General features: G+C 37.5%; 1 protein-coding gene across 2 annotated transcripts; it reads left to right on the top strand.

The window, feature by feature from the left end:
• The first annotated feature begins 79 nt into the window (after positions 1 to 79).
• On the top strand, positions 80 to 26,340 carry LOC120743774 (hemicentin-1-like). 2 transcript variants are annotated; one of them, XM_040047610.1, is made up of 14 exons: positions 85 to 393; positions 4,088 to 4,345; positions 4,437 to 4,784; positions 4,944 to 5,168; positions 6,208 to 6,435; positions 6,523 to 6,786; positions 7,413 to 7,670; positions 8,439 to 8,576; positions 10,183 to 10,392; positions 10,954 to 11,196; positions 18,044 to 18,181; positions 19,104 to 19,313; positions 19,683 to 19,925; positions 21,996 to 26,340. In XM_040047610.1, exons 1-14 carry the CDS (start codon positions 300 to 302, stop codon positions 22,214 to 22,216), a joined length of 3,078 nt encoding a protein of 1,025 aa, XP_039903544.1. In that variant the 5' UTR covers positions 85 to 299; the 3' UTR covers positions 22,217 to 26,340. The 2 variants fall into 2 exon arrangements, with proteins under 2 accessions (XP_039903555.1, XP_039903544.1); XM_040047621.1 differs by lacking the exons at positions 18,044 to 18,181; positions 19,104 to 19,313; positions 19,683 to 19,925; positions 21,996 to 26,340 and adding an exon at positions 12,855 to 17,001 and having other exon boundaries at positions 80 to 393.
• The last annotated feature ends 771 nt before the right edge of the window (positions 26,341 to 27,111 follow it).

The raw sequence follows: 27,111 nt of genomic DNA, 5'->3' as shown, positions 1-27,111 counted from the left end.
CACAGCAAATATCAAATTGTGTTAAATGGACAAAAAGATTATTTAAAGCTATTAATGTCTGTAAATACCTCACTCAAGACCTACAATAGTTAACAGTGCAAACATCAGACTGTGTAACATAGCCTGACTCATGAAAAACAGAAATATCGCCCCCCGCATGCAAATTACTAACTGTGCAGTGAAAGTGGGAAGAGAGAGAGAGCAAGAGAGGGAGAGAGAGATAGGAGTCTGCTTGTACTTATTCACGACAGCTCGGAGCTGCACAGTCCAACAGGGGAAGCTGAGCAGAGGAGTAACAAATGACTGAGGGGTCATTGTTGAGTAAGGCAACTCAAATGAGTCAAAGTAGATTATTTGTTCAGCTGTCAGTGGGGCTCCTTCTCATTGCGGCAGGTAAGATGCTCTCACTTTCATTGCTAAAATGAATATTATGGTGAGAATATTCACTCACATATTTTTTATAATGCATATTTGGTGGAATTTTGTCATATGATGTCTTTTTCTCAGTGGCCAAGACTTGTTTTTATTTATTTTTGTTATTTATTTATTTATTATTTTATTTTCATTACCCGCAAGGTCTATACGGATCAAGCATAAATGTGAAGCCATATTCGTGTTAGAGAAAGAGTCATTGGCGTGATTAGTAAAACAACAGCAGCTAAAGCTGTGACATGCCCCAGGTGCAGGACTTAATTTAACCAGAAGGGTGCGATAGATTGCCGTGTGTAAAAGAGAGAGAGAAAATAAAAGAAATGAAAAACAAATGGTGGATAGTTTCCCAGATTTTGTGAAAGAATGTGTAAAAGTACCCAGGGAGAAAACAAAGAGGTGAAATCTGAACCAAATCTTTTCCCCTCAAATGAACACTTATTATGTGCAATCCAGTCTTCTTAGATGTGAGTTAAGGCTATTTATGCAACAGCAATTTCAACTCGCTGGCACTGGCTGTGACTCTGAATGTTCATTAGTGGTTTATTGGATTGATGTAGTTAAATGTATAGGCAGCTGTGTGTTTTTCTTTCCTTTCACTTTCCATTAAGTATATATATTTTTAAAATATGTATTTTTTGGGGGAATTGGGAGAACATGGAGGAATACTGCAATAAGGCTTCAAATTAATCAATAATTTCTTTCTATTAAAAGGTTTGATTTGTACAACAACTTCTTTTCCCCTTTAAAGGTGTTGTCTTCTTAAGGGTTCATTGTTCACCGTGAGGTCATGGACTGTATGGCACCATCAACCTCTTGCTTTCATTGTTATCATTTAGGGAAGTGTGGCTGTGTAAAAAACACTCTTTGGCATTATGATCAGTGTTGGGAAGGTTACTTTTAAAATGTATTCCATTACAGAATACAGAATACATGCCCCAAAATGTATTCTGTAAAGTATTCCGTTACGTTACTCAATGACAGTAACGTATTCTGAATACTTTGGATTACTTAATATATTATCATGCTTTTTACAACAACGTGAATGTACTATTGCTTTGTGATTTATTACTATTACTGAAGGTCCGCGACTCCGAACTGTAGTAAAGGGACCTCTGGCTAATACGGCGGGGTCCCTGTCGGCTCGTAGCCGAAAAATAGCTTTACTTTGTTGTGTGGGTCAACTTTTCTTGCGAGAGACAGAGAGAGGCGTTGAAAGGCTGCTCCAACGGAACTTATTGTTTTCGGAGGAAAACACGAACACGGTGTACAGTCGAGTCTTAATAGCTTACTTACAACTGGGCTTGTCAGGCACTCTTCTTGGCTGAAGTGGTTATTATTATATTTACATTCTTCCAGCTCCCGTTTTTCCTCGATGACAACTCGTACCTTTCCACTCCCCTTTTTCTCCCTCCTCGCGCTCACAGACCCATAACATGTATGGCAGTCCATTCTCCCTGCAACACGGACTACACTGCCCATGATGCTACATTCTTTAGAGCTATGCTTGTAGCATTCTGCCTGTTAGCTTAGCACAACAACAACAACAACGAAAAGGCGCTCTCTCACCCAGGAAACACACAGTCGCAGAGAGAGAGAGCGTCGCCCTGTAACCATGGCAACCGTAACGCTGCCGCCTGGAACAACAGAACGTAGCTGTCAAACAAAACCCAAACAGTCCTGACCCGCGACAAAATGAAACAGGAAAGTACCGCAGTGTAATCCATTTATTTCAACAAAGTAACTGTATTCTGAATACCACCTTTTTAAACGGTAACTGTAACGGAATACAGTTACTCATATTTTGTATTTTAAATACGTAACGGCGGTACATGTATTCCGTTACTCCCCAACACTGATTATGATAATCTTGTTTCTACACGAGTCCTCCTGAATAACAATGTGGGGGGTACGGTGAAAGACAAATCCTTTAAAAAAGCTCTTTTCTGCTTAACAGGAAAATATATCAAAACAAGGGCTTGATAAAAGAAAAGTCTTATCTGGTGAGAATATTCACTGACATATTTTTTGTTCAGTTAGTGCACTGACTAAAAAAAGGGGGGAGATTATCAAACTCATTGTCAAAAGAATGACTCACCATGGGAAAGGAATGTACACAGGCAAATGAAGTCAGCTTCCAGGAAAAATATGTGTTGTTTAATGATTTATTTTATCCATGGTGAGCAAGCAAGCAAACGGTGGAGGGAAGAAACTCAAATACAGGTATTAGTGAGCAAAGCAAAGAAACACGCAGGAGGAGGTGGTAGATCCCCCCAAATTGCTAATTTGCTTGTTTGACTTCATCTGCCTTTTTTATTGTATTTTGTTGTTTGGTGAGACATTTAATATGCTTTTTTACTTGTGTTTTTTTAAGGTCTTAATGTCTTACAGAAAGTTATTTTACTACAGCAAAAATCTGTAAAACACTACAGGTCCATAGGGTGACTAGTTTTCCACTTCCCTCCAACAAAGAGGGAGAGTCCATACACTTCCTTTTCTGATTTCTTAATTTGTGCATCCTTGATGAGTCTCCTTGCATTGTTCACTTAGTCTTTCGCACAAGAGATAGGACAGGAGAAGGAACAAGGAGAGAGGAGAGGAGGAAACAGGAGTTTAACAAACAAAAAACCCATTCAACCTTCATTTTAAAGCAATGTCAATTAAACAGATGAATTATAAGTCGACTTGTTAGCTTTGTTTATTTGCATTAACAAGGCGATTCCCAAAGAGCTAATAGCTGAAAACTTGGTATATATCTGCACAGTGTCCAGTGTGGCCTGAGCGATGCATTTGGCTTCAGTGTTTCCTAAAGTCTCATCAGAAATTGTCTCAGTGGAAGGCTGGCTGTCAACAAACCATTCTTCAGGAAGGGAAAGGGATAGAAAAGACTGAGGTGTGCCAAATTACGCAAGAAATGGACTGAAACAGTGCCAACAGGTGTTATGAAGTGCAAATAGTCATACGTATTGAAGAGGGCATCTGAAAGGTACAACAGTATGGTGGAGGTTTTGTCGTGGTATAGGACTACGTTTCAGTCTTTGGTGTTGGTAACTTTGTCAAAAGTGATTGAATTACAAATGCAGAAAAGTACCATCTTGCAGTACCACCTGGAAAGCATCTGATTGGCCTAAAACTCTTCCTAAAAACACTACTGAAGTCCTCTTCACTGTTCGGCATCCGCAACATTTCTATCAGTGAAACTACGCTGTGAGTAACTGTGATGGGCTGCGGCTAGGCTGTTGGCATGTTGGTTTGCTGGAGCCTTACGTGTCCATGAGAGCATCATCTCTAACTGGTTGTTCTTGTCAAAAATCTGACTGCACAGAGGTGCTGAGATGACCAGTACATGTGCTGTTCTTGCAGTAGCTAAAATAGCTCTGCAGCTGTTTCAGCAGGGCATTGCCTGACCCAACACAACCAGAGGAGTGCAGGACTTTCTAGATCAGAAGCATATCCAGACACATCCTATTACACATATTAGCCTGCTTGTATATACATATGTCGTAGTGTTGGTCTATAAAATATGCTTAAAACACAAACTTGCATTTCCTTTTTGACTAGTATATTTGGTTTGATTTGTCGATCCTACATTTTATTTTTACTACAAAACAAAAACAATGTGAAGCATCTAAATATATATAATATTTCTATGCTGCAGGTGTAGGTGCCTCATGTCCCATTGAGTTGAGCCCCTCCAGTGTTGTGGTGCGGTATGGAGACCCAGTTTCAGTCAACTGCACCGCAACAGTGAGCCATGATGGAATGGGTTGGGAGGCTCCAGTTGGAGGGATGGGGAATACACAGGTCAACCATTTGCCCTGGAATGTGGAGAGTTTAACAGAATGGGGCATCTCTGCTTTTTGCTATATTAACGCTAATGAGCAGTGCCAGAAAAATCTGAACATCGTTGTTTACAGTAAGTCCTGGTTGTTGTGCGTATATTATCACAATTATATTATGATAACTCTAATAACTCTGGTATCTAATAACTCCTTTATTTTTCTCAGCATTTCCAGAAAAAATCCAAATCAACTCCACCGCTGACTCCAATGGTATAATGGTAGAAGGGAAGAAATATAACATTACTTGTGAGATCCCCAAAATAGCACCAGTCCAAAATCTTACTGTAAAGTGGTACAATGGAGACAGAACCATTGAATCGGATGTCTTAGAAATCATTGAACCAAATAACTTAAAAAATACTAAACAACCAGTGAAACTTTTATCTACCTTCCCGTTTACACCAACTCGAAACGACAGCGGTGCCAGGTTCAGATGTGAGGCACAGATGGACCTGAGCCCAGTAGGACCACATTTGAATGTATCGTCACAGGAGCTTACTATTACAGTTGTCTGTAAGTTTGAGCTTATTTGTTTGTATATTCACATAAAATACAATTCTGTCTCAGATAGTATTTGTGACTATTATGTTTACCTGGCAAGATGGTATATGTCTGAAAGAAGAATAAAACATTACATTGTAACAAATGGTTGGTGCTTTTGCTTCTTTTCAGTTGGACCAGATGTACAGTGTTCCAATATTATTGAGCTAATGGAAAATGAATCTTTGGAGGAGAATTGCAACATAGAAGGAAATCCCACCCCCTCGGTTAAATGGCTGAAAGATGGACAACTCTTCAACTCAACCACTCCGATGAGAAGGGAAAATGCAGGGATGTACACACTTGAAGCTAATGGCTCGCTCTCTGTCCAAAAGAACATCCAGGTTCATGTGTTATGTGAGTGTCACATCCACTTTTATGACAAACTAACAAAAGTAATACTACATTTGAACATTATACATTTAAAAATAGCAGAAATTGCTGGATGCACAAAGTGGAAGAAGTGCTCAAGTCCTAACTGAGAGTAGCTGTCACTGTTTTAATCAAATGACTCAAACTTAGAACACAGTACGCAGGTTTAAAGGTTTTAATTAACAGAGTCTTGGGAAACAAGAGCATTGAATTTCAAAGGAAGCCTGGCCACTTAATCAGGTGAAAGTCTCCGGACTGTCACTTTATCTGTTCACATGCTGGGATGAAACACAGGTGAATATTCAAGAATGATCTCTTAAAATGTTTCTCTTAGTTCTGGTTAGTGTCAGTCAGGCCAAACTGCGACTGGAGCAGTATCTCTGTCTTCCAGCAGATAAATTCCTTTGAAGGACAAAAACTCAGTGTCATACTCAGCTGTGTGGGAGGATATTGTGGACATAAATGCAGGAGGCAGGACCTTGACTCGAAGCAAAACTTTTAATGCTGACTAGACCAAAGAAAACACAGAAAGACCAAAGTTCAGGAAAAACAAGGAAACCATGCCAGACAATCCAAAAGCCATAAATAATTGGGAAATAAATATTCTCAGGGCATTACAGAGCTGGAAGACAAACAACTATGAGGGTCAAAGCAACAAAGAACAAGGAGAGACTCAGACAATATACAATGTAATACAAGAAGGTGAAGAGGGTTAACATGACAAAAGGGAAAGGGAGTAGGACAAGACAGTGTAGGAAGGCAAAAAAAGACAAAGCAGAAAGATAACATGAATGGAAACAACAAGGGAACTAACTAAAGGACAAGCTGAGAGTAACAAAGTTAAGAACAGAAGACTCAAACAGCAAGACTGAAATATAAACCATGAAGAGCCTATATAAAGCAGAAGATAAACAAGAATTGTAAATACAAGGGAAGAATAACAAAAAACTCAAAACCAAGGGTCCCAAACCCAGGGAGGACCACACTGAGTGTTTGTCCTTTTCCTTTGTCCTTTCCTTTTCAGACGGACCAGAGTTGAACTGCCCAAGCATTTACATGGCAGAGGAACATACTCCTCACAATCTCACCTGTACTGTTGAGGGCTTTCCTGAACCTGTCACGGTCTGGTACAGAGATGATGAGGTGGTGGAACTTCCAAAGACGTTGACGAGACTTGATGCAGGACATTACTTGATCACAGCTTCAAACAATCAGTCAAACGTTAGCGCCACTGTGGAAATTATTGTTCACTGTAAGTCTTTCAGACACACGTCAAGCGAGAGTGATTACATACGTATATTTTACTCCTTTTTGTCTTAAATGAAATTATTGTCTTTAGATCAACCATCAGAGATATTTGAGCTTCAAGACCTTGAAGTCCACATTGGTTCCACTGTGGAGCTGAAGTGCTCCTCCAGTGGAAACCCACGACCAACGTATACCTGGAATTATTACCAGACTGACAATGTGATGGAGGAAAATGAAGATGGAGTATCCCGTTTGGAGATTCACAGCGCTACTGCATACAACATGGGTACCTACACGTGCCATGCATGGAACAACAAGGGAAGAATTTCCAGAACAATCAAAGTGACAGTTATAGGTAGGTGAACTGCAGTACGCAGTATGCAACATAATCGATCTACCAATTATAGCCTGCTTAGTAGATAATGTCCTGGAAAGAGTGATAAAGTATCATGGATTGTGTGTAATATGAGAGCATTAATAAATTCCAGCTGATCCGCACACTTTTTGGCTTTTGAGTCTAAATCGAGAAGTATCGATTTACAGCTTCTCACCATTACCACTACTGATGTGTTGTTCAAACCAAATGGGGAAGAAGGGTGATGTAAGTGACTTTAAATGAAGCATGGTTATTGGTTCAGTTTTTGAGAATTTTTAAAAACTGCTGATTGACTTGCTGATAAAAAAATATATATACCTCAGTTCAGATCACATTTTACCTTATATTAAGAGTAATTTGGCTAAGTAAATGTGACACATTTAACTGATATGTGTTGCAGGTGCAGTCCACCCCAAATAATTCTTTGAGCTAGGGAGGGGTGTATCCTTCCTGGGATCTTTTCCTGTTGCCTCCAAAGAAACAGCTTAAAGACCTTTCCTTTCATTTCACTACAGTGCTGGATGTGGAAATCTTGCATTATTGTAATGAAGGAATGTAGATTTGGACTGAAATAGCATTTCTCACTCCCACCCTTCCTTCTGCAGGTGCTGAGCAAGAATGCCCACTTGAAATAACTCCAAATCCAATGGTGCTTGAGTACAGAAGCAGAGCGCAGGGTGCAACGTGCAGCTCAACATCCGCCATCTCCACAAATGTCAAGAGAATGTACTGGGAGGGTGTAGAATCTGATAATATGACTTGGTTTACTAACACCAATGAAGACTGGGGGATGACGCCAGTTTGCACTGCAACATTTCAAGGAATAGGAAAATGCCATAAATCATTGAACTTTACTCTTTACAGTAAGTATTCTCAACCCGAGCTGGCAAAAATACAGACATCCTGTACTTGAGTAGAACTACACAACCTTGTGTTAAAAAATACTCTGGTAAAAGCACTGTTTTAAACTTCTTTACTAAAGTAAATGGGAAAAGGTACAGACTCAGAATGTACTCAAAGTAAGAACGTATTGAGTAGTACCTTGTGCTATATTAATGTAATAAAATTGTAGTATATGGGAATAGAATATTTTCAGTCTTCAGTTATTTCAGTCTAAATTTTATTCTAATGATTGTTCTCAGCATGACTCAGTAATGAGCATAGGAAAAAATGATTTTTTGAAAGAGCTCTATCTTCTGTTTCCTACATTGTAGAGGATAACTTTGCCTCCACACATAAACAGGAAACACAGTCAGAGGTTAAAGAGAGATTCAGCAAAACACCTGCCCACTTTATCCACTATTAGTATGCCTTTTGTGTATTACAGTTTAGGATCAAATTGATTTAATGTTTAAAAGCACAAAGTAATGTGAAATAATATCTCAACTTGAATGTGTTAAACCAAATGTAACAAGGTTGTTTTGAAAACATAAGGAATGGAAAGTATAGACAGTTGTCAGAAAAATACTCAGTATTGAACACTCAAGCAAAGTACAGATACCTGAGAATTATTTGTGCTTTGTTACTTTCCACCTCTATTCACAACAATTTTCATACTTTTGCTGCCTTCAAATTTGAATCTTAAATTGTGTTACTCTGCTCTTTCCTCTCCCAACAACTCTCCACTGTAGAAAAACCAGACAGTGTTTCCATTTACCACGTGCATCGCTTGAGCTCTGTGGAAGAGGGCAAAGAGTTCCAGCTGCGGTGTGACATTGTCAGCATCGCCCCAGCACAAAACGTCACTGTGTTGTGGTACAAAAATCAAGGTGAGGAGCTTTTCTGTAAATATTATAGACGTACTGTGTGAGACTTGCAATACAACACAATACAGTGCTTTGAGAGTCTTTCTAGTGTCCAGCAGTGGACAACGCCACTGGATGCAAAAGAAAGATTGATCATAGAAAGAGAAAATTATGCTACCTTCACCTCCACCATAAATAATAATGATGATTTAAATCAAAAGGATCCAATTTGAGTTCATCAATCTATAAAACATCTTGCCTCTGATTTTCAGTCCAGTTCTCATGTAATTTGACATGCGTGAGCCTTTCCTCCTTGTTTCACTTCATTAAGAATGTCATGTTGCTGGGTCTATGACCCAGTGCTTCTAGTTTCCTTATGTTCCCATTTTAGTATTGTTTAGTTTCCTCATTCTTCCTGGTTTAATCATTTGTTCAAAGTCCTCCCTGCATAGTCTATCATGTTCGTTTAGTTCTGTCTCAGTTTGTTATTCTTGTCTCTGTGCTCCAGGTTCATGCATCTTCATGCATCCCCTGTTTTTCCTCAGTCAGTCATGTCATCATGTCTCAGTGTCAAGTCTGTGTTTTTGTGAAAGTTTCTTGTTTCCTGTTTTACTTTGAAAATCTCACGTCCTTTGTTAATGTTTTCAGTTTGTCTTCCTGCCCGTCTCATTATGTGTGATTACTCCCAGCTGTGCTCTCCTCCTGTGTCTAATTCCCTCGTTATCCATTTGTGTATTTAAGCCCTGTGTTTTCCTCTGCCTGTTGTCATGTCATTATCCTATGTGCTGCATGTGTCTTCTGTGCACGCCGTCGTCGTCGTCGTCTCCTCCTCCTCCTCCTCCTCCTCCTCCTCCTCCTCCTCCTCCTCCTCCTCCTCTTCCTCTTCCAGTTTCCAGTTTCCAGTTACCTTCCAGTTACAGTTTTCTAGCTTCCCAGTGTTTAGTTCTTAGTTTCCATGTTCAGGTTTTGATTTGGTTTTTTCAAGTTTACTTTATGGAATGCTTTCCTTTGATCATCCCGTTGTTCAAGTCCTGCGTTTGGGTCTTCATCTTGCCTGGCACACAGCACTAAATGTGACAAAGAATTGTTTCTCAACGGCCAACTTTCCATTGAGACGACTTCTGATGAGGCTTCAGCGAACATTAAATGGATGATAAACCTGTAAATGTTAGTTAAACCAACCAGTGCACTTATATAGAAAAAACAAAGTGCCTTAAGATCTAATTAAAAAGTGATTCTTGTATAGGTTTTCTGCTATGTGTACACACAACACTAGTTCATCCCTTCAGTTAGGTGTCTTTAATATGGTTGAGTGGTTCATCAGCTAGTGTTAAGATGTTTAACAAAGTGGTCATATTACAATGAGTTGACTGAAAATGAGTGAAAAAAGTAGCCAATAGCAAAAGAAAAAGGGCTTTAAAAGACCTTCACAAAGCCTGTAGTAGAACTATTGTTCAAGACCGCTTTAAAACTCATTGCTTCTTATAAACTAAATATAAAGAAATAAGGAGTGGCTCAAGATGTTCTCACAGTACTGTAAGTTATGCTTAACTTCTGTTGTGTCTCCCACTCATACATAAACAAGTGGAAATGTCAGCTTTTGTCTTTTTATTTTCTTATTTTCTGTCAGACATACTGAAAGAAACTGGCTGTCAGCTTGAAAACAACAAAACCTGCAAACTCAGTGATGTCAGATCCCCGGTAAATGTTTCTGCCACGATTAATGTCAACCTGCAAAGGAAAGACGACAAAGTGGAGTTCAGATGTGAGGCTCGGCTAAACCTGAGATTAAATCCTCTTCCGACTACAACATCCAGCACCCTTAAGATCACTGTCCTCTGTAAGATCCCACTTCATATTCACTTTTCCCTATTAGGGGAAGCTACCATTCCTTTTGTTATGTTGAACATATACTGTTACTCTCTTAAGTGTTTATGTTAAAGGTAGTGAAATGTTCAGACAAAGAGGTAAAGATATTTAAAAGTACACCATTTGACTCTTTGCTCTGAACATCAGATTTCTAAAATTTGTCTTTCTATTGTGTCACTGTCATATCAGTTTATGAAAGATTTCCTTATATAGTCAACTGCTCCAGGCATAGCACATCTTTAAAGTCAAACAATAATCTTGCTAGTGCATATAGATTACAGCATGTAATTAAAAGACTAAATCTATCGTTATCTATAACAATATGAAGGTAAAGATAATGTAATTACAAAACAGAGACACCCTGCTTTAACCTTGTTGCAGATATTTGTGCTATTCACTCTTTCCATTTCCATTTACTATTCTTAACATTGGTGTACAGATGAGTTTTAAACAGCATATTTGTTTATTTTGGGTGGTATTGCTTGAATACTCAGTGTTTGACATTATTCTGTTTACCTTTGTGTCACAACAGATAAGCCCAAAATTAATACCACAAAGCTTCCAAAAGAAATCCCCGTGTTCAGAGGCTACTCTGAGGAGCTTGTTTGTGAAGCAGAAGGTTACCCAATCCCAAAGATCCAGTGGCACTACAACCCAGAGTCCCATGTGAATGTGTCTAAAGGAAAACTCACTGTGTCTGAGCCGGGCATCTACAACTGCACTGCCAGCAATGACGTTGGTTCTGCATCACATGTGGTTGAAGTGATTTTAAAAGGTAACACACTTTTAACACACAGATTTTTCACCTTATGAACCTTTTCTGTACATTTTTACATGTATGTGTTTCTGGATGAACTTAACGCTAAACAATCAGAGGGTTCCACTGCTGTTAGCCAAGACAATAAAAATATAAGACTGCCCTAGATGTTTTATTAAAAAGTCACGGCTCTTTACATGAGGACTACAGCGGATTCACGAGGGCAGTGGAAACAACTAGGTAACAAGAAAAATGGTGAACTAGGTAGGGAAAGTAAAAATTGAGTGAGTTCCATTTCTAGGTTCTTATCTGTGACTAAAGAACCTAACATTCTTAAATATAACACAGAAGGGGAGAAGGCTATGAAAATACCACAACAAAATTTACAAAATAAACCCTAGGCAGAATACTAATAGAAATGAAAAGGAGCTGAAATAAATACTAAGGAATATAAAAATCAAATATAAGCAATAAACTTGGAAAAAAAAACTTCAGTTTCAATTCAATTCAGTTCAAATTTATTTACACAGCGCTAAATCACAACAACAGTCGCCTTAAGGCACTTTGTATTGTAAGGTAGACCCTACAATAATACATACAGAGAAAAAAAACAACAATCATATAACCCCATATGAGCAAGCACTTTGGTGACAGAGGGAAGGAAAAACTCCCTTTTAACAGGAAGAGGCCTCCAGGTGACTCCTCAAAACCCTCAAAGCTCTAGGTCCATTATTGTCATGACAACAATGCTTTTTATTAAATCCTTCAACATGCAGACTGGAGGGACTTGGCACTGTTTTTGATTAGTAGTACTTCCTGATTCACAGCCATCCATCCTCTTAAAGGGCCTGTTTTTTTGAAGTCACATCTTGAAGTCATTCACTGAACATCTGCCTCTATTTTGGCTGTTTCCAAAATAGAGGCATATCTGACTCTAAAACAGAGGAAACTGCACACTCATATGGCAGTGACTTATCAGTCACAAGAGCTATGTCCTACAACATTTCCTATTTTATGTAAGCATAATTCACAAAATATCCCCCCTGTAAATAAAACTGTATTAAATAAAACTTGAAACTACTAACTGAGATTATAAAATCTACAATGTCGAAGGTATATATGCACCAGCTTCACTTTTAAACCAATGGGGTTATGTCTGTCTTACAGTCATGGTAAAAAGAAATGCTCTCTTTAAATACAGTATAAATACAGTCTATGGATTTTGCAGTATGCACTGGTTCACTGCTGCTGGTGACATTAGGGATTGGGTAATGATTTGTGCATGTGATGTTTCTAACACCATCATAGTAACATAATAACCATAACAATAACCATAATACATTTGTTACAGTTTTCCTTCTGTTTCTGTTGCTGAAAACATTACTTTGAATGGACATTTAAGGAATTCTAAAGCATTAAATCTTATTGATATTTTATTATTTTATTTCCAGTCCCACAATTTCTGGGTGAATATGATCTATAACTTCTCACCTAAAATGCTTTCAAACTTCACCGGTATTACTACTACTACTGCACATCTTTACTTATACTTTAGCTTTTATTTTGTATGTGTATTTGCTGACCTCTTTAAATAGTAGAGTTACATATAGAGTAAGACTTTTACATTTCTATTGTTGCACACTGAAGTGTTTCCTGTTTGACTGTCTTCATTGCAGAGGACTACCTACCTCTCATCGCTGGATTTGTGGCTCTTGCAGTTGTAGCCATCACCATTGTCTTCCTCTTAATCTACTCAGTCTACTACAAGAACACCAAAATGCGCCACTACAACTTTAAAAACCCCAAATTTAGCGAGCACAATGGGAATGTAGCTCACAGCAACGGCGACCTGCAGTTCCCTATGACCAGACTATCAACGCAGTACATCTCTGCGTAGTAAAGAACAGATTGCTGAGCAATCTGAATTGGCTGCAGTTAACAGTGTTTTTAAAGTATGATTACCACTTCGACAAAGATCTATTCATTCAAATATCACGCAACCTTCTATTGCATATCGATTTTCCAATACATCATAATCAAAGGTGTAGTCCTATTTGTCTAAGTAACATTGTGCATCGGTCACGACAAAAGCTTTTTCACTGCAGAAGCAAATTTACATTATTCAACTACAACTGAGCAATAGTGACCAATGCCAGCCTGACCTTAGTAACATAAAACTCATCTGTCTAATCCCCTTCATCAGTTCTTATATGCTGCTTACAGCTCTTTCCTTTCTGGATATGTCTTCTTAATTTTCCATACTGTCTGTTTGGTAGTTGCCCGCTCTCTCTCAAACTTGCCTCTCTCCCTCATGTAATCTGTGGTGAATTTTGCACCACTTTTCACACATTTAAACTCAGGGTTATGAACATATCTGACTGCTAGTTTCTGAAGCCCTAATTTGCCCTTGGCGTGTAATTATTGAAATGAATGTAATTATTGTAATGTATGTAATTTGGGGCACGGTTAGATCACCCAAAGCTTTCTTTCCCATGAGCACATTTTAGTGAACGCATCATCACGGTAATTTGCTCTGGTGCTTTCAGTCACAAAACTGACACTGTGTCTCTTCGGTAAACTCTAGCAGAGCCTTTCTGACCTCAAAAGAAGGTTTTGTGATGGCACAGGTCGTTACTAAATCTGGCCCTAGATGTCAAGATGACATTGTTGACCAATTACTTTGTTGTCTTTTAACTAATACTCTTAAAGTGACAGCTATATTTTGAATGATTAAGCTAAGTGGATGTTTTATTTCCTGTCTTGGAGAAACAAAATGTTGGGCATGACTCTGGACTACACCTCTGATTATAATAGTGTTTCATCCTTAAGAGAGTAATGCTAGGTGCAACCACAGTTCCATGAGTCTAATCATTTAAAGAAAAAAATAGCATCAACCATACTTGATTTAAATTTGACAGGGTCTCTCCATGTTCCCCTCTTCCTTCCATGAAAGTTTTGTTCTCACCACTCCACTCACAAAACTGTAATTTCACTGTGAATCCTAAACTTGAGCACTCATCAGCTTCACTCACAAACTAACGTGACATCATATCCACGATTATCACTGGTCATTAGAGCTATGTGAGCACACTGAATACTGTTTTTGTGTATCACTAATTCAATCTTTATTTACCAAACAACCCACAACATTTCAACAGTTTATTCTTTCAACTCGTAAATAAGGCTCAGTCAAATTTTAATCAAGGGGTTTTTTTGTAACTTGATTGCACCTACCATATTTACACAAGTGTGTATCTACTACTGGATTCTTGCCAGTTTTCACTGGATAGAAATATGTGAAGGAGTGATAAGTTTGCTTCTGACTTGAAAGTGGAACCTTTCCTAATTTAATGAGCACAAAGATATTTGATGTTTTTATTTTTTGTTTTTTTCATGTTTTTTTTTTCCTTCTTAAGGTTTCAAATCAGTATGCTTCAAGCTGAAATTCAAAATATATATATATCAATTACACCGTCTTGTCACCAGGTGCATTTCACAGGGAGATTTGGTACATAATTATTATTATTTTTTTAAAAACATCTCTGCAGAGCTCAGCAGTGCACACACACACAGACACACATGCAGCAATTTCAATTTTTAACTTCCCTTTATCACAGTCATACATATCATATAAAAATGTCAGTCAAAATGTAGCTGTTAATGTGACTGTGTTATGTAATCAAAATGTGCAGAGATGCTCTAACAATGTACCAATCTCCATGTGAAATTTAACAGGTGAGGACCTACAAGCATTACAGTACTTCAGTGTATACCATGTATTGAGCCAACTGTTGTTTCAGTCATAACTTCCTATAAGTCACTCTGCATTCCTTTCTACATATGTAGCCTTTTCTGTGCCTGGTTCTTTTTATGCCAAAATCTAAAAGGTCTCTCATTATGGGACAAATTGTCCTGTTCCACAGATGAGTGACCACAGGCACTGCTACCCCAGTGTCTATATGAGCTGTATGTAAATGCATATATATATATATATATATATATATATATTTTTTTTTTATTTTATTTTATTTTTTTTTAAGAAAAAGTAAAGACTATTTAATGTATTATGAAAATGGACTGCATGGCGATATGATGGCATTGCAAATTATTGAAGGGTTAATGGAGTTCAAAGCCTTTTTGTGAAGGGTGAGGAGACCTTTATAACACATATGTATATACTGTTGTAAATATTTGTGACTGAGGAAAAAATAAGTATTTTCTTATTAAAATTATCACTTTTTAAACATGTTGTTGCCATTTATATGCATGTACAGCGAGTATGGCATATTGAAGAAAACTGATGGTTTCAGTTCAATTCAGTTTTATTTATATTGCACAAAATCATTACAACAGTCGCTGCAAGGCGCTTTATACCGTAAAGACCCTACAATAATACAATAATACCCCTTTCAAGCAAGCACTTGGCGACAGTGTGGAGCAAAAACGCCTTTTTAAGCAGAAGTAACCTCCAGCAGAACCAGACTCAGGGAGGTGCAGCCATCTGCTGCAACCAGTTGAGGGTGATGGGAGAAGGCTAGGAAAGGAAGGTGGAAAGTTCCAACAAAGGAAAACAGTAAATAGGGTTTTAAAACTCTTTACAAATAATTAAGAATGGCTTGAGAAACTAAAGAAAAAAAAAGAAAACTAAAATCAAAAGAAAATTGATGGCTAAATACCAACATTAGCATGTCTTATTTAAATGATAATAATGTGATGAAATACTAACGTCTTGATGCATTCTCAATCATCCAGGAAAATAAATCTCCAAAAGTTGATTCTGTTCATCTGGACGTAGCGTTTTGTGGGAGAAACGTTTCGTCACTCATCCAAGTGACTTCTTCAGTCTCAGCTGACTGCAGGTTTCCCCAAATCCAACTTTACTCGTAACCCGGAAGCTCTCCCCACACACAGCCTTATGGGAACAGTAGTCTACCGCTACACTTATAAACAGTATATTTGCATAATTACTGAAGTCATTATGCAAATGTACTGTTCATAAGATTTGGGGAAACCTGCAGTCAGCTGAGACTGAAGAAGTCACTTGGATGAGTGACGAAACGTTTCTCCCACAAAACGCTACGTCCAGATGAACAGAATCAACTTTTGGTGATGAAATACTAAGTTCTGAATCGAAAAGGGAGTCCTACCCAGTACTAAACAAGGTGTACCTAATATACTGACCAGTGAGTCTAGTATGACTGTGACTAAAAAGATTACATTACTCTAAACAAGCTACCCAACACGAATCCATCTACTTTTATCTAATCCACTTCAAAGATATACTTTTTTCCTCTGCATTTATGTTTACTGACTCTCTGCATCAAAGAGCCACTTGTGTCACTTAATGCATCACTTTAAATGAACCTTTTCTCGTCTTTACACTAAATGTTGCTACTTTACATTTTAACTAACTTCATTGTCTTTGTCACTTTAAACTGTGATTTATTAGCACTGCTGCAGTGTTTTCTTAGTCAGGGGTAGTGAGTGCACTCAGTGTCTCTCTGTGCCCACTGTTGGGGGAGGGACAGTTTCCTCCCCGGTAACTGCTGGGAGCTGGGAGCGGCGTGCTGCTGTCAGCTGTAGCTTAGCTTAGCTTTCTCCCAAAAAAGTCAACAAGTCGCCGCTGGTTTACTTAGCAGCTGAGCTGAAGCGATATACACTCCAGCTCACTGTAAGAGAAAGGAAAGCCAAGGAAAAGGAGCGACAGCTGTTGGAATAGGAGACTCAGAAAGTTTACTCTAATGGATTATTTGAGCTTTCTTCGTCTTCTTTCAGCCCTTTTGACAGTAGAGCTGTTATCGCTTTCTAACGGGGCAGAAACCAGTAAGTAAGAAACACTTGAGAGCTCATGTTTTCTTTGCTGTTGACATGGAAATAACAGAGGCTAAGGGTTCCATCCCTGCGTGCTTTGGAGTTTGCTTATAGCAAAAAGGGAGTGTTTAAAAAGTTGGGAATGCCCGGAAAGTGTGAATGAAGTTTTTAGTTAAATCCTTTATTTATCCAGGAAAAAGTTTCACTGAGTCTAGTTTTCAAGAGAGGCATGTACAGGAAGCCTATTCCTAAACGATTAAATGGGAGGGGGAAAAAATGACAAAAGTGGGAAAATTAGTGACTTTTATTGTTGGGGTTATAAGGATCTTCTGTATATTTACATTTTCCCCCAACAATCTGTTTATTGTAGATGCATGGTTAAAAGATATATGTCTCAGGTGTCATAACATTGTACTTTGTAATACGTGGAAATGAACTAAGTTGAATGTGACGCATTTAACTGATATGTGTTGTTGGCATAGTCCACCTCAAAGAATGGTGGGCAGCAAGTGCAGACTTCCCTGTGGGAGGGGTGTATCCTTCCTGAGTCTTTTCCTGTTGCCTACACAGGAACAGCTTAAAGAGCTTTCCTTTCATTGCTATTTCACTACAGCGGTGGATGTGGAAATCTTGCATTATTATATATCATGGAGGAATGTTGACTTGGACTGAAATAACTTTTTTTTTTTACTACCACTCATCTTTCTGCATGTGCTAAGCAAGAATGCCCACTTGAAATAACTCCAAACCCAATGGTGACTGAATACAGAAGCAGGGTGCAACATGCAGCTCAACAGCCACCATCTCCACAAATGTCTAGAGAATATACTGGGAGGGCGTAGAATCTGATAATATGACTTGGTTTGCTAACACCAATGATGACTGGGTGGTAACGCTAGTTTGCACTGCAATATTTCCAAAACTACGAAAATGCAGTAAATCATCGAAATGCACTCTTTACACTTTTACCACCTTCAAACTTGAATGTCAACTTGTGTTACTGTGCTTTCTTTCTGTTACTGTGATTCCCTCTCCCAACAACTCTGTACTGTAGAAAAACCAGTCAGTGTTTCCATCGATTACGTGGATAACGTTACCTCCGTGGAAGAGGGCAAAGAGTTCCAGCTGCAGTGTGACATTGTCAACATTGCACCGGGAAAAAAACCCACTGTTTTGTGGTACAAAAATCAAGGTGAAGAACTTTTTTTGTAAATGTTATAGCTTACGCCAGGTTTCTTTGTCTGTATTATGCTGGGGAAGTGAGAAATGGGTACAGACGAACGTGAAAATGCAAGACATAAGGCAAAAACTGAGTTTATACAATTCCAAGTTTAATTATTATATCCATATTTGTTAGGACCTCTTTAATTCTTCAATACAACCCAAACTTTCTTGGGGAAGCTTGTAGTTGCTTTAAATAGTCTTGAGAAATAGATCTCCAGGCTTCTTGAAAGACCCAAAATTTCTCATTTTGATTCATCAATCCATAAGACCTGTTGCCACTGATTTTCAGTTCAATTGCTATAATTTGGCAGCTTTTTTTGCATGTTGTCCTCCACTGGTCCAGTGTTGCCTTACATTTCTTTAAAGACACACAGCACACCAAAGTCTCAAGATAGTGGTTCCCTGGGAATTACTTGATTGATGCAACAATTCAATTTTATGCCTGTAAAACTGTGTTATCTTTGGCATTTTTATGAAATAAAAATACAACAAAATTTGTGTTTGCAACAGGATGCTTGATTCTTGCAACGTTTTCTGTTATGTATAGACACAACACTGATTCATTACTTGAGTTAAGTATTAAGACATTTAGCAAGCAAAGAAAAAATTCCTCTGAAAATGGTTAGGTAGGAGTGGACTGAATAAGTGAAGGAAATAGCCAATATCCAAAGAAAAACCTTGGAAAGACCTCCAGAAAGTGTGGGGAACTATTGTTCGAGATCATTTTAAAATATTACAAGAAAGTCGGGCAAAATATAAAGAAATAAGGTGTTGCTTGAGACTTTTTCACGGTACTGCAAGTCATGCTTCATTTCTGTTATGTCTTCGACTCATATGCAATCAGGTGGAAATGTCAGCTTTTGTCTTTTTGTTGTCTTATTTTCTGTCAGACATACTGAAAGAAACTGATTGTCAGCTTGAAAACAACAAAACCTGCAAATTCAGTGATGTCAGATCCACGGTAAATGTTTCTACCACGATTAATGTCAATCTGCAAAGGAACGACAGCGGAGTGGAGTTCAGATGTGAGGCTCTGTTAGAAACGGGATCAAACACCCCTCAAAATACAACATCCAGCACTCTTAAGATCACTGCCCTGTGTAAGATCCTATTTTCATATTCACTTTTCCCAATTAAGAGGAATCTACCATTCCTTTTGTTATGTTGAACATATACTGTTTTTAAGTGTTTATATTAAATGTCGTGAAATATTCAAATAAAGAGGTAAAGATATTTAAAAGTACACAATTTGAACAAAAAGTTCCACTTTGGGATTCTTTGCTCTGAATACCCAATTTATAAAAAATTTTCATGCTATTCATTCTTATATTCTCAATTGGATTCATCTCAGAGGTGTACAGATGGGTTTGAAAATATGCTATTCAAATTGTAACACTGTTTGTTTTTTATGGTATTGTTTGAATATTCATTGTCTTGACATTACTGTATTTACCTCTTTGTCACAACAGATAAGCCCAAAATTAATACCACAAAGCTTCCAAAAGAAATCCCCGTGTTCAGAGGCTACCCTGAGGAGCTTGTTTGTGAAGCAGATGGTAACCCAACCCCAAAGATCAAGTGGGGCTACAACCCAGAGTCTCATGTGAATGTGTCTAAAGGAAACCTCACTGTGTATGGGCCTGGCATCTACAACTGCACTGCCAGCAATGATGTTGGCTCTGCATCATATGAGGTTAAAGTGATTCTAAAAGGTAATACATTTCTGTACTACATGTTTCTGCAGAAACATAAAGCTTAAAGTTCTGCAAAAGCATGGATATAAGGCTGTCCTAGACTGTATATAAAAGATGGACATGGCCAATGTGGCATTTCCCATGTAAATGGTAAATGGTACTTATGTATTGCTCTATTTGAGAACTTTTACTACAAGTCACCCAGTCACACACACATTCATATGTCTGTCATATTTTGGAGTGTAACAGATCCAAATGGAATATGGATGAAACGACAGATAAACAATGAGCACAATCACACAGAACACAGTGCAATTCAACAAAGGACAAATAAAAAGACACAACTCTTTAGATGAGAACCACGGAGGGTTCGTGAGGGCAATTGAAACAACTAGGTAACAAGAAATAGGTGAAGACAATCAAGGCCAACCACACAGAGGAAGTAAAAATAAAAACAAGATACTGAAGGCAAACAGTTAATAAAATAAAAAAGGAAGTCACTGACTAACATACAGACAAGACCCTAACATACTATGAACTAATGAACTATGAAATACCACAAAATAATATACAAAAAAAACTAACACCAAACAATAAGTGCAAATAACTCACAATTTTGGGTTCAAGACCAAGGATCATAACAACAATGAAAGCATCTGGGTTGACACAGGTTCAGTATCTTGTCCATGAATCCTTCAACACGCAGACTAGAGAAGCTAGGGACAATTCTTAAAGCCATGCACTGTTTCCTTTTTAAACCCATGGAATATGACTGTCTTATTCATGGTAAAAAGAAAATCCACTCTCTTTAAGTTCTCAGATTTCTTCATCAGAAAGAAGAGTGGGCGAGAATTCCCCCCCAAATCACTTGCAAACAATTATTTAACTTATTGCTGCTAAAAGTGGTTGTCCAAGCTACTGAATCATCATAAGTACTTGGTTTTTGTTGAATAAATAATGATGCTGGTGTTCATCTCGGGTTTAATTCGTTTTAAGACCTTATAAAGTCAAGGTGATATGATATGTAAAACCTTACAGCTTTCTTTTTACCATGACTGTATATTTAAGTATAATTGATGACTATGAGGGTCCCTTCATGCTCCAAAAACAACAGCTTCGGGAGGTGGTAGAGTGGTAAATGTGTAGCTAAAATATCTGCAGGAATTTAAAAAATTTCAATTTGCTGCTATAACTTTGCACTGTCCACGTTTTGCTGTGACACAACAAATTTCCCACATGTGGGACTAATAATCTTATCTTATCTCTCTTATCTTTTAAATATGTTGGGGAGATCTGCCATGAAAATTTGAGGCTATGATCAAATACAGGATATATCCACAATAAGTTTGGAGTTCCTAATAAAGTGCTCAGTGACTCTATGACGCCCTATGTTAGTTTTCGTTCAGTTTCAGAAAACATTACATTGAATAGTAATTTCAATAGTAGTGCAGGAGGCTTCGAAGAACCTGGACAGATCACCAGTTTCTCACAGGGAGACAGACAACCATTCATACCCACACACCTGTGGACAGTTGCCAATTTTAAGGAAATATAAATCATAAAATGGACAATTTAGAATTACCAATTAACCTAACCACACTAACTGCATGTTTCTGGGCTGTGGGGGGAAGCTGGAGTACCTCGAGAGAACCCAAGCAAACACAGAGAAAACATCCCAACTCCACAAAGAAAGGAGTGTGTGGAGATGGTAGAGTCAAACTCAGGACTTATTTTGCTGTGAGGCAACAATCTCTGCACCACCATGTTGCCCAATTTTAAAGGAATTCTTAATCATAAAATTATATTCCACAGATCTCTCTGTAAATATAACCTATAGCCTGTCACGTAGAACACACTAGAAACTTAAGGGGTACTACTACTTTGCAATTGATCTTCCTGCCCCAATACTTGGTCATTTTTAAAAATAAATTAGAAGCTATCAATCTTTATTTTTATTTGCACTTTTTAATTTTGCATGTTTGTTTGTTGACCCCCTTAAATTATAGAGTAAAAAGTTGACATTTGTATTGTTGCACATAGGAAATGAACACCCTTGCATTGTTTCCCGTTTCACTGTCTATATTGCAGAGGACTACCTCCCTCTCATCGCTGGATTTGTGGCTGTCACTGTGGTAGCTATCTCCACCATCTTCATCTTCATCTACTCAATCTACTACAAGAACACCAAGATGCGCCGCTACAGCCTTAAAAACCCCAAATTCAGCATGCACAATGGGAATGTAGCTCACAGCAATGGTGACCTGCAGTTCCCAATGACCCGACTATCAAAGCAGTACATCTGTATATAGCACAGAATAGACTGCTGAGCAATCTGAACGGTCTGCATCTCTCTGCCACCAGGGTTAACAGGTTTTTCTTGTTTTGTTTTTTATTGTTGTTGTTGTTGTTTTTTTAAGTCTGAATACCGAGCCAAATACAAAGAAAGACTATTCTGTCCTCCAAACGTCAATCACCCTGTTATTCTCACATAGATTTCCCCTTACATTATAATCAGAGGTGTAGTCCTATTTGTATAAGTAGCGCATCGATCACAGGCACACAGCCTTTAGAGTTATTTGTTTTTAAGGCTATATCACCAAAGTGGCAAGTTTAAATTATTCAACTATAACCATAACATGCTGCTTACAGCTCTCTCCTCCCTGGATGTGTCTTCTTTGTTTTCCATGCTTTCCTGTTTGATAGGAACAGTCTCTCTTTAACATTGGTGCCATCTCTCTTCCTCACTTATTCTCCAGTGAACTTTAAATTCTACCGTTTTTCACATAGTTGTTACATTGTAGGCACACAGCTGTGTGCAGTGCTTTGGGTTTGTGCTGAAACTCTTCACTGAGTCTGCTCTAAATATGCAGAGTGAAGAGTCCCTTTCTACTCTGGTGTTTTTCTACACATCATACGTGTCATCTTTTCCACACAGATTTTAGGTTTATACTGTAGAGTAGTTTGGCCCTAGATAGCCCAGCTTTGATTACTTTTTTTAACTTTCTTCCATGAAATATTGTTGACGTGACAACTGAATTTCAACCGATTAAGCTAACTGTGAATATGTTGTTTCCTCTCTGGTGGGAAAAAAAAGAGGTGGGGACTATACCTGCAATTATAAGTGTTTTATCCATAAGGCAGTAATACTAGGTGCAATCACAAATTTCCTTGATTTGAATAATTTAAAGAAAAAATAATGAAAACCATACTTGATTTAAATTTGGCAGGGTCTCTTTAAGGTCCTCTGCTTGTTAACGTGTTCACCACTTCCATCATGGCTCCTGTTTTTAGATCCTTCAATGAAAGATCAGTTCTCACTACTCGACTCACAAAACTGTAATTTCACTGTGAATCCTAAACTCGAGCAAATATCAGCTACACTGACGAACTGACGTGACTTCATATCCATGATTAACACTGATAATTAGATCTGTGTCTCACGAGTCCAAGCCCAAAGGCTGAGCTACGGTAAGGACTATGTGGAGTCACCACACAGCACATTGAATGCTTTTTTTGTGCCACCAAACAAAACACAAGACTTATCTCTCGGGGCCTTGCTTCATCCTTTTCCTATAAAGAAAGTAGTCAGAATGTGATTTACATTCAGTGATCTGAAAATAGCAGCCACACTGGAAGCAGTTTGGTTTTAAGGAAACAACAAAATAGAGTGAGGGTCAGAAACATTTAAATCAGGTTTTTGATTTATTTTTTTTTATTGTAGCTTTTACTCTTTGTGACTGTTATTGCACCTGGTGTAGTTACACAAATGAGCAACCTCGGCTTGAGATGTACAAGTCTGTCTATACTACTGGATTCTTACCAGTTTTCACTGGATAGAAAGAAGTGAAGGAGCAATCCAACTCGAAGGTGAAAAATTTTCCCATTTTATTTTTTATATCTGATGCATGGTTGGTTTCACTAATGTTGATGTTTCTGTTAACCTTAAGACTTCAGATCAGAACCATATGGGATTTTTCACGTCTTTAGGACATTGTGAATCTCAGACTGCTGTCCTTTAAACTGTTAAACTCACGGGAAATGCAAAGCTTTTATAAACTGCTTTTACTTATCGCCTGCCCTGCCAGCAGTGCACACACAGCAGTTTTCTTATTTAACCTCACTCTTCAATGCATATCATATTGAATGTCTATATGAATTGTATATTCAGGGTAATATTTGATGTAAATCCAAAAGTTTATATTTATTTATGAGAAACAGTAAAGGCTGAAGAATTTAGTGTTGAAAATGGACTGCGCACTGGTTAGTAATGCAAATTATTGAAGGGTTAATGGAGTTCAAATCCTTCGTGTGAAGGCTGAGGAGAACTTTATGACACATTTGTATATACTGCTGTAAATATTTCTGACTGGGGCAAAAGTGTATTTTGTTATTAAAAATGTCGCTTTTTAAAACATGCTGTTCCTATTTATATGCATGGAAACATCCAAGTATTATAGTGTAATAAAGAAAACTGAGGAGTTCAAGAAAGGAAAATTTGGATATGTATTTTTAAACCTTTTTACAAGTAATTAAGAATGGCTGCTTTATTTGGTTATTGGCATGAATAAAATTTAAAAAGAAAATTGTATGCCTAAATACAGACTCAGTAACCCTAAGCATACCATTGTATTTAAATCATAACAGTAATATTTTTGGGGGGGTAAAGGAGGAATAACAGTACAGTATTTATGCTTTACCTGAACCTGCAGCACAGCACAATACATATGGAAAAGCTCTGCTTTGTCCACCACACATATCTCTAAGAACATCAACTACAAGAACAAAAAGTTAATATCATTCTTTTGCCTTTTTTCCCCCATTTTTCAGAATGGTTCATTAGTGTGTTGAAGCATAGCATGTCCATCCTGTTACCCTTATTTATAAAATAAGCTGATATTTTATGTGTTTTGATGGTGGATGCACTATCAAATCCTTTTTGAAGTCTTCCTCTGCTAACCTGTTGTGGATCACATGGTTAATTGTGGCTGCTTTAAACATAAAACTGAGAATATTCTTTAGTGTATTTATATAATCCATATATCACATTTTTTATATATATTTTGATATGTGGATCCCAAACATGTTGGGTAGCGAGACTTTTCATGTAAAAGAAGACTATAAAATGTGTTTAAATGATCATTTCAAAATAGAATACAATGATTTGTTTTAATTATCCCTTACATGTAATATATGAGTTATATTTTAAAGCAGTCCAAATGTATACATACAGATAATTATAAGGATGGTGAGATCATTAAAATAAACAAGCATTTTACAAGAAACGGTAACAGTGAAAATTCCATGTTGTCTAAACGAATCAATGGGGTCTCTTGAATATAAATATATATAACTAAGTTCAAATGGTGGGCTGGTATATGTCCCATTTACATTGGTGCATACAATGTAAAACTAAGGAAAAATGTTAACTTATTCCAAAAAATCTTGATTTTATTTTGAAAATATGCTCATGCTCTACATACTGGGTTCAGTACCGGTTTAGCATAGAGTATGTGAAGCATTCACAGGTGTGATGTCATCTCAGTTATCTTCTCTCCACCTTTTCTCCCTTTTTTGTTTTGTTCTTTCCTAAATAACTTACCAACTAAATAAAATAAAAAGATTTTAGTCATATCATTTTTAATTGAAGGTAATACATCATAAAAAATAAACATTAAAAAAATATATACTGTGTTACTACCTTCAATTTTGGTTTCAGTTTTGGTCACAGCTTGTGGGCAGAGCAGCAGGGGCGACACAGGTGTGTGACTAGCTGTATTCAGCCGGGTCTAATTTATTTGTCATTTCTTTGAGAGCGTGTTGTCCTCTATGCTGAAACCATGATGTGGTCCTTCTTCTTCTTTGGCGTCTTAATCGCGTGTACAGGTGAGTTTGTTTTCTGTCGTGTTTGTTTCTTTGTGATATAAAGTTACAATATTATGTCTCCGTTAATTTATAATTCATATCAGCTCTGTTAATGTACCATATAAAAATACTGCCATACTGTCTATGACCTTATATTTTTATATTTGATATTTGCTTTATTTAGCTTGATGGGTTTAGTTTTAGTTTTCGTGTGATTCTGTAGGTTAAGCGAAACTTGTAAATGATACAGCATACTTGTGAAACCTGTTAAACTTGTAATTCCTTGAAAGGTATGACAGAGTTACCAAGTGACAAACAAGAATCTTCTGTTCATAAAATATTTTCTTTTCTACTAAACCGCTTTTTTTCTCCTTCCTATAAACACATTATCATCTAGAGGAGAAACAAAGCATGGTCCCACAAAGCATCTTAAAACTTGATTTATGGGGCTATACTAGTTAGACCAGCTTTCATTATTGTTCATCTAATGTTGTTCATTAGATTGGGCATATTTTTGATGTCATGAGTAGATAGTTTTAAGCTTCTAAAATTGATGTATTCTGGTATAAAAGAAAGAAAATAGCCTCTGTTTGTGGCACCTGTTATGCTGTAGATACTGTCTGATCTGATTTTAAAACCAACATATTCTGTTTTCATGAAAATGAAAAAAGACTCCTTTAAAGCTTTCTGTCTGGGGGGTTAAAGAGGATGCCTGTAGTTTTAGTTGTCTAATGTTTTTTTTTTTACTAGAATGACAACAGGTTCAAGTGTTAATGCACAAAGTGAAGTGAGAGGAAAGAAAGTAGTGTTGAGTATGTTGTGATTTGGGAAAAGGTGTTGAAATATAGTTTTTTGTTTTAAAATATTGAGTGGCTCATCCTTTAAGTGGAGATTCTTCAGTCCCCTGAACTGAGTACCAGCCATGTATACATCGCTGTTTGTGCCATATGCCAAACTTAAATCTACTTCTTCTCTAGGAAACCCTGCAAGTGCCTCCTGTCCATTACAAATGAGTCCCCCTAGAGTTGTGGTGAGACTTGAAGGCTCCTTTTCAGCCAACTGCACCTCACTATCTGACCAGATTGATGGAATGGGCTGGGAGTCTCCATATGGAGGATTGGACCTTACCCAGGGTGTCACTTCTCTTCTCTTTTCAATTGACTCTGTGCCAGTGTGGGAGTTAGAGCCAATGTGTTATGTAAATCTCCATGATGGTGATCAGTGTGTAAAACTGTTACCAGTCACTGTTTATAGTAAGTAGCCTTAACTGTCTCATATATTTTCTAGAAAGGTGTTTTAATATTAGAACACTGAATGACATTAATTCATTTTATTTCTTCTA

The sequence above is a fragment of the Simochromis diagramma genome, unplaced genomic scaffold (assembly GCF_900408965.1).
Source record: "Simochromis diagramma unplaced genomic scaffold, fSimDia1.1 OVJJ01000321.1, whole genome shotgun sequence".
NCBI classification, from domain to species: domain Eukaryota; kingdom Metazoa; phylum Chordata; class Actinopteri; order Cichliformes; family Cichlidae; genus Simochromis; species Simochromis diagramma.
The sequence above is the reverse complement of the archived record's forward strand: the minus strand, read 5'-3'. Positions and strand labels throughout refer to the sequence as shown.